Source organism: Onychomys torridus, chromosome 19, assembly GCF_903995425.1.
Source record: "Onychomys torridus chromosome 19, mOncTor1.1, whole genome shotgun sequence".
NCBI classification, from domain to species: domain Eukaryota; kingdom Metazoa; phylum Chordata; class Mammalia; order Rodentia; family Cricetidae; genus Onychomys; species Onychomys torridus.
Genome location: NC_050461.1, coordinates 53,226,720 through 53,239,785, shown reverse-complemented (window position 1 = coordinate 53,239,785; position 13,066 = coordinate 53,226,720). Strand labels below are relative to the sequence as shown.

Here is a 13,066-nt window from a genome sequence, read left to right as displayed (position 1 = left end):
AAATAAGAATTATGGGTTAATTTAAGTGTAAGATCTAGTCAGTAATAAGCCTGAGCTAATGACCATACAGTTTGTAATTAATATAAGCCTCTGTGTGTTTATTTGAGTCTAAGTGGCTGCAGACCGGGCGGGACACAAGAAAACTTCCAACTACAGCTTACCATCTATGTCTCACTGTGACAAGCATGACAATCATCTGTATTTCACAGACACAAATGGCTTAGAAGAAACCATGCAACCTGATGAAGTCATGGATTGGAAAAACCAGGGCTATCTGACTGCAAGGACTAGAATTCACACTCAGAACATATTTAGAGCTTTCTTTTCCTGGCATCCTTTTGCTCTTGAGATTCAGTTGACACATATCTCTGCAGCTGGCTCTATGGTTATATCCCTGACATCTCTCAGAGTCCGGTACATAGTGGGTTCTTGGTGACTATTTTTTTTATGAAACAAATGAATTAAAGTTAAGGTCAGGGGCAATTTTTCTTTTTTTCTGAGACAGGGTTTCATCTGTGTAGCCTTGACTGTTCTGGAACTTGCTCTGTAGACCAGGCTGTCCTTGGACTCAGAGATCTTCCTTGCTTCTGCCAAGTGCTGGGATTCAAAGCCTGTACCACCACTGCCCAGCCAACAGTGGCAATTTTAAGACATATGGGTAAATGATTAACTACAAGAAAAGATACATTTTCCTTAAGAAGCTGTAAGTTTATGGAATTTGTATAGGTGCTTTAGAATAAACCAAACACTCATTAAATATTCTGTTTTGCTCTCGTTTTTTGAGACAGGGTCTGTATAGCCCAGGCTAGACTCAAACTCGTGAGCCTGTTGCCTCATGCTCTGGAGTTTTGTGACAATAGGCATGGACTGCCATGCCAAATAGTCCCTTAAACATTATCTATACTTTAATGGAAAAATTTTCCCCAGGGGTAATTGTAGTTGGAAGTTTTCCTGTGTCCTGGCCGGCCATTGTTCAGGACAAATCTCTTCTATTCGAGTCTACCAAGTAAACACACAGAGGCTTATATGAATTATAACTGCTCAGCCATTAGCTCAGACTTTTCATTGACTAGCTCTTTCACTTAAATTAACCCATGATTCTTATTTATGTTTAGCCATGTGGCTTGGTATCTTTTTTCAGTTTTATCATTATATTTTGCTTTCTCTGTGTCTGGCTGGCAAGTCCTGATTCAGCCCTCCTCCTCTTCTCAGATTTCCCCTTGTCTGCTTGTCCTGGCTATACTTTCTGCCTGGCTACTGGCCAATCAGCATTTTATTTATCAACCAATCAGAGCAACACATTCACAGCATGCAGAGCTACATCACCCATCATTAATGATGAATTCATCAGTGCATGTAGATTAAAGGTAAATAAGACAGAACTATTAGGAATAGAGAAATTCATCTTGCCTGCCAACAGAAAAACCCAACATCTCATGGCATGTCTACAGGACATTCAAGCAACATGGGCACAAAGATGGAATGCAAGAACACAGCTCAGAGCTGCTGAATTCTACCCTCAAACAAGCAGGTGTTTATGTACTTAATGAACAGTTTGTAACAACAAGCACAGAACGTGTTTTCTTATACTTTCAACTGAGATGCTTGTTTCCAAAGGAAAAAGGTGTGGTGGGTCCCAAGCAACACTAAAATGCTATGGACAGTGTCCATGGAGGATATTTCTCTTCTTCCCTCCCAAATTCTCATGTGGCTTCATGTGAAGTGAAGGGACATTTGGGGACACAAGACTTATGGATGAAAACAACTCACTAGCAGATGACAGCAATTCTTCAAAAGTACTCAGGACTAATGTACGTCAACTCTGACTACTGTGGGTTCTCATATGAACACTAGTATTCTCACTGGCACCTTCATCGCCTCTCTCCTGTCTTTGCCATGTGACTATTTGTCTAGCCCCCTTCTGAGGACATGAATGTCAACGGACTGTTTTGTGTCTGCCAAATCCATATGCTGATAGCCATTTGTGATGAGGTCTACAGGAGGGGTAGGTCTAGATAATGTCCCAAGAATGGAGCCTTTGTGATGAGAATTGGGATTGGTACCCTTCTAGGAGGAAGAGATACAAGTTGTATTTTCTCCCGCTCTACCTCCAAGCATCAGAGAGACGCAATGTGAGTACCTGGGGTCAGCCATCTGCAATCTGAAAGAAGCCCTCACCAGTAATCAAACTGGCTGACACTTTATCTTGACCCTTCTCAGAAATAGGAGGAATTGATGTCTCTTTCTGCCACCCAGTTCACAGTACTTTGTTCTGGCAGCCTGAGCTGAAATCTGAAGGATGGGAACTTTGTATATCAGCATGTGTCTCCCCACGACCTGTTACTGTGCATTAAGCGCAGCAAAGTGTCTGCAAAGGGCAGGACACACCTCTGCATTTAGTGGCACTCAGTTTCTATTTTAGAGAATGAACAGAGAGCAGCTAGGAGAGCAGACATATAAGTCTAAAATAAAGGACTGGCAATTTAATGAGTAACTGCTATTCAAGATCCACACCAAAGCAAAAGAGAACAAAACACCAGCTCCAAGAGCCCACTATGAATTCATTCCAACTATGTCTCCCACAGGAAGACAGTCCACTGAGGCGGCTGTAAGGGAAGAAACCCTCCCTGTCTAGCTGTCAGCAGTGACTGAGAAAGCAAGTGCTTTGGAATAAGATGTTACAGATAACTGAAGAACACCAATACATGAAGTCAGAATTGAAAAAAACAACCTTTTTATTACAAGTTCTTTTCATACCTAAACACTTCAAAAGAAAAAAAGCTTCTGTGAGGCAAGGACTTCAGGAAAACAAGACAGTGTGGTAATAAATACACATGTGGGAAGACATCAGTCTCTGGCCACAGTCCTAGCCAAGTAAGGAGTACAGCTGAGGCAAACTGGGGCTGAGGTTTCCTCCCCAGCACAGCAGCCTCTTCCAAGCTTCTCCTTGTCTTGCCTAACTCTTTCTCTTAGAGACTACAATCATGCCAACAGCCTAACAGACCTCAGCTATAGTCAGTCCCTTCCTAAGTCTCTCTCCTAGGCTCTGGAATCACGCCTCCAACTGCCCGCCTGCTATATTACCCCCAAGTGTCAAAAGCCCTTCCATGTTAGCATGTCCAAGGAGAAATGTATGCTGCTGCCTTCACCTAGAGCAAACACACAGACCTTCCTGCCAGTCAAGCCTGTGGCTCTGTTTAGTCTCCAATGCCCAGCATCTGTCTAGAACACAACAGGTACTCATGCCTCACACAAGGGCTTCAGGGCTCTCCACACAGGACTGACCTCAGGCTAACCACAGCCTTCATTTACGGCACTCTATACTTCATTCTGGTTTTGGGTCAGTCTCTATCATACCTCTTGAGGGCACGTCTGCATCCCAAGATGTCACATGGTTCTGTAAAGAATGATCAGTGACTATTGTAAATTAATTTCTGCAAAAATCATTGGCTTTTGCCCACATTTTTCTTATCAATCAAACTTTGACTTTTTTCTTTAAATTAAAACCCAATATTCATATCCTCCCCAAAGACGGCCCTCCCATTTCCTTCCTACTATTCTTCCCGTGAGAGCAGGCACGAGAGTCTGAAAGGTTATGCCACAATTTTATCAGCAGACAGCTAGCTCATGCTATCTCTGCATTTCAATCACTCCCGTGGAGCTGACATTACAGACTGACGTGGCAGGCCAGCTCAGAGGGGTACTGGGAAGTGAACTCGGGGTCTGCTAGAGCAGGAAGCACTCTTAATGGCTGAGCCATTCCTCTGGTTCCAACTTTTTTTTAAAGCAACAACCTGATTTTATTAATCCACATGTGTGCTGGATAGTTTTACATCAACTTGACACAATCTAAAGTCATCTGAAAGGAGGAAACCTCAATTAAGAAACTGCCTCCAAGGCCAGCCAGTGGTGGCGCACGCCTTTAATTCCAGCACCCGGGAGGCAGAGCCAGGCGGATCTCTGTGAGTTCGAGGTCAGCCTGGTCTACAGAGCGAGTTCCAGGACAGGCACCAGAGCTACACAGAGAAACCCTGTCTCGAAAAACAACAAAACAAAACAACAAAAAGAAAAAAGAAAGGAAAAGAAATTGCCTCCAACCCGGAGGTGGGACGGCCCAGAGACCTAGGATAGAAGTAAACACAACTGGCAAGAGGGGAAAAAGTCAATGAAATGATAAAACAAATGCAGAGACCCACAGCCAAACATTAGGTGTAGCTCGGGGAATCCTGTGGAAGAGGGGGAGGAAGGATGGTAGGAATCAGAGGGGTCAAGGACATCAGAAGAAAACCCCAAAGAAAACCTGGGCTCATAGGGGCTCACAGAGACTGAACTGAGGGCAACCAGGAGTCTGCATGGAACTGACCTAGGCCCTCTGCATATATATTACAGCTGTTTAGCTTGGTCTTCTTGTGGGACTCCTAACCGTGGGGGTAGGGGCTGTCTCTGACTCTGTTACCTGCTTTTGGAACCCTCTGTTACCTACCAGGTTGCCTCATCCAGCCTTAACAAGAGAGGAGGTGCCTAGTCTCACTGCAACTCGATGTTCCATGGCTAGTTGATATCCATGGGAGGCCTGCCCTTTTCTGAAGACAAATAGGGAAGGGACAGTGGATGGGTAGGGGGACAACTGAGAGGAGAGGAGGGAGGGGAATCTTCAGTCAGGATGTAAAAAGAAACAAAAATAAATCAATAAACAAACAAATAAATACAAGAAATGGAGGGAGGGAAGGGGGACGGAGGGAGGGAGGGATGGAGAGAGGAAGAGAGGGAAAGGAGGGAGGGAGGGAGGGAGGGAAGGGAGGAAGGAAGGAAGGAAATGTCTCCATGAGATCAGGCTATAGGAAGCTTGTAGAGCATTTTCTTAGTGATTAATGAGGAAGGGCCCAGCCCATTGTGGGTGGTGCAATCCCTGTGCTGGTGGTCCTGGGTTCTATAAGAAAGCAGGCTGAGCAAGCCATGGGGAGCAAGCCAGTAAGCAGTACTCCTCCATGGCCTGTGCATCAGCTCCTGCCTCCAGGTTCCTGCCCTGTTTAAGTTCCTGTTCTGACTTTCTTCAGTGATGAACAGCAATGCTGAATTATAAGCCAAATAAGTAAACCCTTTCTTCCCCAAGTTGCCTTTTGGTGATGGTGTTTCATCGAAGTACTAGAAAGCCTAAGTAGGACAGTATATAATCTCTTCATTTCCAAATAGAACTAGATGAGCCCAATTGTTCCCAGAGGTTTACAGTGAACTGGGAGCCAAGCTCCAACCTGAGCAGGAAGATGAAGCAACATTCCTAGGACTCTTATTTTGGAAACAGCAGCATCTCACCAGTATCTTTCTTTAACTCTGGACAGAATACTCATCTACACTCTTGGGTAAGATCAGACTGAAGAACTGTATGTCAACAACACACGCTTCATGAACAGCTCTTTGTAATGGCATGTAATTACCAGCACTAGAATTAGTTCCTGAAGGAGGTGGTGACTTTTTCCATAAGCTTTATGGCCTGGAGCTGGGGAAACCTTAGCACTGTTAGTGGCAGACCTGAATGGGCCGCTGAGGACCAGAATGAAAGGACATCCCTCCTTTTCTTCAGTCCATTCTGATGTACAACTCAAACTAAACTCCCCTCTCATTTTAGAACAGTGACCCTCAAAGGAGCATCAAGGCTAGGCCTGGACATTATGTAACTAAAGAATCCATTTCTAAAATGGGCAGCTGTAAATGAAAGAACTGCTCACCTGACAGATTAGTTCCTGTTTTACTTTGAAGAGACGTGCAGTTTCACAGTTGACTGTAACGTCTTAGAGATCAACCTGTCAGAATGACGTTCTGAAGACACCTCATCTCTTTCTTCAGGGAAGACCACTTCTAAACCAGTCTCGACAGCTGGGAGGAGCTGCCCTCTGTTGCCTAGAGATGAGCTTGTCCATGAGCCCAGGCCAAGAGTGTCCTCCTCCCTCCTCCCCACAGATCCAGGACTGACTCTGTAGCAGTGCTACACTGTGAAAGGAAACCCCATCTTTATTTTAAGCCCTTAGCTAATCATATATGGGACGATTCCTTTCTAAAACAGGCAAGGAGTACATGAATCATCACAACTGAGGAAAAGAGGAAAGAGTTAGGAGACAGACTCCTGCCTTTCCTGGCTATCCTCATCCAACCATTATGCTATTTGATTTCTAGTTTGGAGCATTTGGTTTTGTTTTGCATGTATTCTGAAAATTTTCTTGAGTGCTTTGTGGAAGTACTTTCTTTAATTGAAAGAGGTGCAGCTACTGTATTTGCACATTGTGTTTGTGTTGTTGATTTGGTTACTGAAGGTAGCAATTGAGACCCGAAGTTGGGTACAATGGTGCACATCTGTAATCTCTGTACCCAGGGGGCTGAGGTAGGAGAACCACCAATTTGAGCCCAGTCTGAGCGGCTTAGCAAGACCCTGCTCCAACACATACATTAGAATTCTGGTTGTTCATGGCTCTTTCTGTGCTCAGCTAGTTACTGAATGACTAGATAAAGTATAAGATACATTAAATAGAATTCTTTCATGAAATGTGCACTGAACAAATTAGGAACAGAAAGTGGGAGAAAATTGTTGTATATACATCTTAAAGTCAACCTTTTGTTAGACCATCTTCAAATGGCTTTTCTGCGACCACAGCCTGATGATGGGCCTTATCTGAATGAAGTGTCTGGCCAGATGGCTGGCCTCCAGAATCAATCTTCCAGGGCTCCACAGGCATTCCTGTGGAAGTGTTATGGTTGTCTTCTCATGCCTGTCTGCAGCAGCCCATTTAGCAGTCTGCCCTCGGCACTGGGGGGATGTGTGCTTTCTCAGACAAGGGATATGTGCTGTTTCAGTATAAAACTATCTCCAATCACACTCCAGTCAAAGTCTTTGAGCCCTGACCTTGATCACACCGAACTGTGACCTAAGAAACGCAGAATTTCAGCACAAATACTTCCATACACTCCCCTTCTGCATCTCCGAGCCTTAAGTGAACACTGATACTATTTCTAAAAATTCAAGGCCATGTCCCAAGAATGATACTGGCCTCCCTCAACTTCCTGCCTGAGAAAGCTCAAGGTCTCTAAGAACTAGTTCCAGGCCACAACCCAAGATAGGCCCCATGTCCTGCTTTTGGTGGAGGTCAGCTAAGTGGATCCGGAATCCGAACTCCATCTGTAGGTTCTTCCTGCTTGTGCTCTCCCTACTCGACAGCGTCAGGGCGCCTCTTTCTCTTCCTCGGTCGTCTTTCATTCACCCAGGCACATCTGCCCAGACGGCAGAGCAGCCCAGTTTCCTTCAGCAGACTCATGGCTGCTGCAGGAGCCGGTGCAGCTGCGAGCTGCCTTTCCTATTTCAGGGGAGGTGTGCTTGCTTCGTCCTTGGCACCAGTGGCGGTCCTGGGGAGACTGCTTGGTCACTATGTATCTCAAGGACTGTGGAGCAGCACAGACCCAGATGTTAGAACCTCTTAAACCCCTAGGCTGGTCTTGAACTTACATCAGCCTGCCTCTGTCTAAATGCACCACACCCACCCTTCCACTCAGCCCTTTTGTGAAGAAGCTTATTAGTAGCAACAAGGAAAAAAATGTTTTCACTATATTTAGGAATATACTTGTAGCGTTTTAAATCAGACTAGAAAGCTTTTATGGCTCGCAGAGGAGAGGTAGGAGCAGTGTTTGAAAGTAGAGGAGTTACAGAGAACCAGCTGACCACAAACTAGATCTGGTCCTGCTGCCTTTGCACAGAAAAGGATGCTTGCCAGCAGGTCTAGACAGTCCACATTGACTCAACAAGCTGGGAGGATCCAGCACCACTTGGAATCATTCATAAAAACTCAAGTGCACATAACCACCTTGGGCCTTCTTTTCTGTGAGTGGTAAACTGGGTATTTGTGTCACTTCAAAGGCCTGATCGCAGGGCTGTGTTTTAGAGGCACGTCTTTCTTCATCCTTATTTAAAACGTATTTACTTCAATAGATAGTGCATTTGAACGGGAATGGGGGGTCAATTACCAGGTACTGATCTAGTGATTTATTTAAAGCACTGCTCGCATTGCTCGTTTTGAAGCAGATGACATTTGACAGTTACTAAGCAAAGACTCTCTTTTTTGTTTTCTTATTATTTTCCAGATCTTAGAATATGCAGGCCACATTTCTCCCCCTCTCTTTTAACCTTGAAAGAGTTATTGTGTCCCATCTCCTAAAAGGAGGGTTAGCATAAAACCTGTCTGATGTGTGCTGGTATTATTCCAAGTTCACGGAGTGTATCCCAGTCATCCTTAGGTGACACTGAGGGAAAGCCAAGAAAGCCACCATATGAAGTAAAGGTCTTCTATGTGTGTGTACTTCATTAGACACAAAACTTTCATTCTCTGTCAAGGTAGAGTAGAATCAGGACTTGAGACAGGGTTTCTCACTAAGCCCTGGGGCTTACCAGAGACCAAAATCAGGTCCTCATGGTGTGTGGCAAGCACTTTATTAACTGAGCCATCTTCCTAGTCCCTGAGATTTTTAAGTTTACATATTTTTGCTTTGTTAAATCTAAATTAAGATTTTAATTAATCATTAAACTTTTAAAGGCAATCTCAGTATTGTCAAAAACGAAACAAAGAAACCAACATTTTGCCTCTTTTTTTTTTTAACTTTTTTGTCACTTTTTCTCTTTGGTGTGTGTGTGTGTGTGTGTGTGTGTGTGTGTGTGTGTGTGTGTGTGAGAGAGAGAGAGAGAGAGAGAGAGAGAGAGAGAGAGAGAGAGAGAGAGACAGCGCGTATGTGTAATGCTGTGCCCAGGGCCATGTGCATGCTAGGCAAGTACTCTGTCATTGGCCAGTTTTTGCTGTATTTGTTCTGTTATTTGAATCAAAGTCTCTCTACGTAGTTCTGGCTGTCCTGGAACTGGCTTTGTTGACCAGGCTGTCCTGGAACACACAGAGATGGATCCACCTTCCTCTACTTCCTGAGTGTTGAGATTAAGGTTTACGCCAACGTGCCCAGCTCTGCTGTACTTTCAAAACCAATCAGAGAGAGCCGGAGTTCACCCACACTCGGTACTGGCACAGGTCCTTTCAGAATGTGCACCGCCCATTCTCTAGCCTCAGCCCATCAGAGTGGCAGCAGGCATCAGATAGACAAGGAGCTCTCTGGGTCACCCTCTGCCTTCTCAGCCAACAGCAGCTTTATAACCAAAAAGCACTTCTCTACAGTTTGACACACAGGTCGTCTAACACCTGGAAGAGACACACACCCTTTGGTAGGAAAATGTCAAACTTGAAAACCTAAAGTGTTGATGACGTTTGTTATTTGCAGATTTGCATTCACCATAGGAAACATTTTCCTGGCTGCTCTGTAAGGGCTGGCTGTCTCCACAGCTCCACTCACCTCCCCAGGAGCTTACAGGGTGTGCGTCCTATGGCAAAGGAAGCCTTTGCCCTGGGAAAGACTCAAAAGCTGCTGTGCTCAGCCCAGCAGGAAAAGAAAACGGTGGTCTCTCCCTTCCCTCATACAGACTTTTTGAAATAGATCCTTTCTTTAAAAAGAAAGACAAAACAAAACCCAGAAACATAGTAGATTCAAACATGATGACCCATGACTTTGCTGAAGACCTTTGCTGGTGACCAGAGCAAACTTGTTAAAGAACCTGTGCGGGAAGTGTTAGCTCCTGACTAGAACATCTCCAGAAGGGTATGAAAGCCACTGGAGACATGTGACTCTGAGGACTAGAACAGCTTGGCTTCAGGAGAGAGAATCTTATTTGGGGGAACTTTCATTTGTAATATATGAATGTGTTGCTGAATCTTTCTGGAATAAACTCCCCAACACCAAGGAGAGTGGAAAAGAGAAGCCACGGAGGACTGAAACCAGGGTAGGTCCAGGAAGGCCTCAGCCTCTGGTCTAAATGCATTCTCATTTACTCTAAAGCCATAGGGTAGGTCAGGCAAGCAAGAGAAAGAAGCACATGCGGCAGTCAGCAGGCTGTTAAGGCCATGATGACCCTTACATGTTTTTCAATATTTATCAATCAAGACCCTTCCTACTTTATTTGGAATCATTGTAAGTGTGTAAGAAAATATGAGATTTAAGAATCCTTCCCTTTGAAAGTTTTAGGATTTACAGAGTAAGTATGAACTGTACTCAGGGAAACTCAAGTCTGGCATAGCTAACATCAGGTACATTGGGTAAAGAATTCTCCTTCTGCAGCACACAGTCCTGGGGAAACCTGTCACTGTGGCAGAGGAAAGCCCCTGGGAACTTTTCTCAAGATTCTTTCAGGAAAAGCAAGAGTCATGGACTCTCTTCCACGTTACTACGTATACTCACAAACTATTACCACAGAAGTCTCCTTTTTTTTCATTTGGGGCTTCTGTCAATCAGATAAAGCACAACTGGCCAGCTGTTAACGGCTGCCCCTCCCTTTGCCTTTCTGAAGAAGAATGAATTGAAAGCTCTCAGCAGTGTTCATGAGTGGCAGGACAGATGGCCGAGACCTTAAACCCACTGGTGGGACAGTTTCAAATGTCTACCTCTCAAAGTACTTTCATATTTAAGTAGTCTCCCAAACCCCAGAAGTCATAGAGGAAACCAATGTCAGTGACTTCTTAAAATTGCAAAAGCATCACTGCTTCCTTTCCCTGTATCCGTGTGAGACCTACAGACTTTTTTCTGCTGATCATATCTGTTACTTTCTCTGTATGCCATCCTTTCCCCAAGCCCTACAGTTGTTCTAATATAAAGACATCCCAAGTTTATCGAGCTGTTTATACTACTGCTGTTTCTGTGAACTTCTCTTTTCCAATAACTTACTAGTCTGTTACACACTGAATTGGATGCCCCCCATATGTTGTTTTCCAGGAAACTGATTGGATGTGAGTCTATTCTGAGATGAGGACTGAAGCGGTCCTGAGTGGGTGGGCATCCTGGGAGAGAGAGAGACTCCAGGGTTGCGAGTGTCTTGAGAGAGAAGCCTGAGGACACCACAAGCAGTGGCTATCATAAGCCAAAGACACAATGTGAATGTCTCAGTCTTGACCTTCGGCCTCTACACTGTGAGAAATGAGTTCCTGCTGGTGAAGCCACCCTATGTGGTGCTTTGCTATAGCAGTCCTAACCTAGTCCTTGTCCACTATCCAATGTCAGCCAGGGCTGCCTTCCCTAACAAAACATGAACTTTTACAATCAAACAAAATGCAATGTTTGAAAAAATTTGCCCGTTTAAACTTGAAATGATGGAAACAGGAAATGAATGTGAGGTAAATAGAGAAAGGCAATTTAGTGGGGGAAAAAAGTTCCCAAAGTGTATTCCCAAGCTGTAAACCTCTGACAGACTCTGGCCAACTGCTTCCCTGACCAGAAGTGACGGGGACACTGTTCAGACTCTGGCCCAATAACCTTAGCACCCTCTGTATTATCTCATTATTACTGCTCATAAGTGAACGGTGCTCATTTTTTCCTACAGAGAAAAATTTCCCCACAATATGACTATTAGTTGAACTTCCTTTTCTATTTGTTACCTATTGATCAACTGGCTGCTTATTTGGATTTTAAAAATGAATTTATATGGAAATTTCATATAATTAAAACATTAACTGAGAATGTTTACCACATCAGGATTTCTCTAATCTTTTGTTTCGTTTACATTTTTTGTTTTAATTTTCACCTTCAGTGCTGGAAATGGAACTGAAGGCTGTGTGCATATTTGACAAGCTTTTCTACCGGCAAACGGTGCCCTTGGTGCTTTGCGATTCTTTAAGAGGCTTTGGCATCTGTCCCCCTCAGCCGCCTTCTCAACCTGCTATGGTAACAGTGCACAGTGACGGTTCAGAATCGTTACCTGCTGATCATCAGGAGTCCATATACCACATGTGATCTGGCTTTCCAAGTTGATTTCAGATGACCAGTGTCTTTGTCCACTGACAGAACCAACCAGGACAAACCCGTCGCGGTATGAAATAAGTGCTTGAGTCCCATCATGGCTCCATGTGAAGTCACTCACCTTAAAGACATATAGAGAGGGGTCAGCTTACAGCATGAAAGGGAAAACACTCGTTATCAAAGCTGAGGTGTATTAATTCATTTAAACTTTTGTTTATGACCAAGACGGCCTAAAGACAACCCTATACAAGGGAAGGCTATAGAAGCCAGAGATGGTGATGCATCTCAAAACCCAAACAAATCAACAAAACCAACCAATCAACCCCTCCTCAAGAAACAAAACCAAAAGAGCAGCAACAACAAAACGCACTACCCAGGAGCTGGGTATGCACTGGGTGGTAGGTAAGCAAGACCCTGAGTTTCAGACCCAACTCTGGAGTGAAGAGAAAGAACACAGTAAAATCACTGCAACAAAATACAGCAAGGACTGTGTGTCAGCACTATAGAGGGCGTCTGAGTACTTGAATTCAGTAAGCCCACAACAGCCATCCATGGAAGTAGCATCATTCCATCTAGAGAGAATCTGGGGAACAGAGGAGTAAAGTAACGTAGCCTTAGCCACACAGCCAGGAAGTCACAGAGCTGAGAGTCCTCTCAGAGACACCTGGCTCCAGAGCTCTCGACTTTTCCACACAGTTAGTAACAGGTTCTCCATCCCATCTCTTGGTCAGGTTCTACTTCTAATTCTCTCACAGTATGGGAGAGGAATCCTCTAATCAGTGTGCAGGGTAGAGACCTAAGTGGAAAGCATAGACTTGTACTGAGTGACTCAAGTGTTATTTAGAACATGTACGCAAATGCTGCTTTTCTCTTTTAATTTTCTGGGCTGAATTACTTCTAGAAGTTTTTCAATATTTCACTATTCTCATACCTGAGGGATGGGGGACTAGTGTGTAAATAATTAAGGCTGGGCAACAAGTGTAGTTTAGTAGTAAAGAACTTGACAGCAATCTTGATTCCTACCATGGCAGGGAAAGGTGATACATTTCTTCCATATTACGACTTTAACACTTTGATCATGTCTTCATGATTTGCAGATATAGAAATTTTAAAATATTTATTTTATTCTTCTTAATCATATGTACATGTGTATCTGTTTAAGGGTATGTGCACAGAAGCTGGAAGAAAGCACCAAGTCCCCTGA

General features: G+C 44.1%; 1 protein-coding gene across 1 annotated transcript in view; it reads right to left on the bottom strand.

Moving 5' to 3' along the window:
• Window positions 1-13,066, bottom strand: part of Tulp4 (TUB like protein 4) — a 113,417-nt gene that overhangs the window by 45,249 nt on the left and 55,102 nt on the right. The window contains exon 3 of the mRNA XM_036168554.1: window positions 11,822-11,983. Coding sequence (XP_036024447.1) covers window positions 11,822-11,983 — 162 coding nt within the window. The remainder of the gene's footprint in view (window positions 1-11,821; window positions 11,984-13,066) is intronic.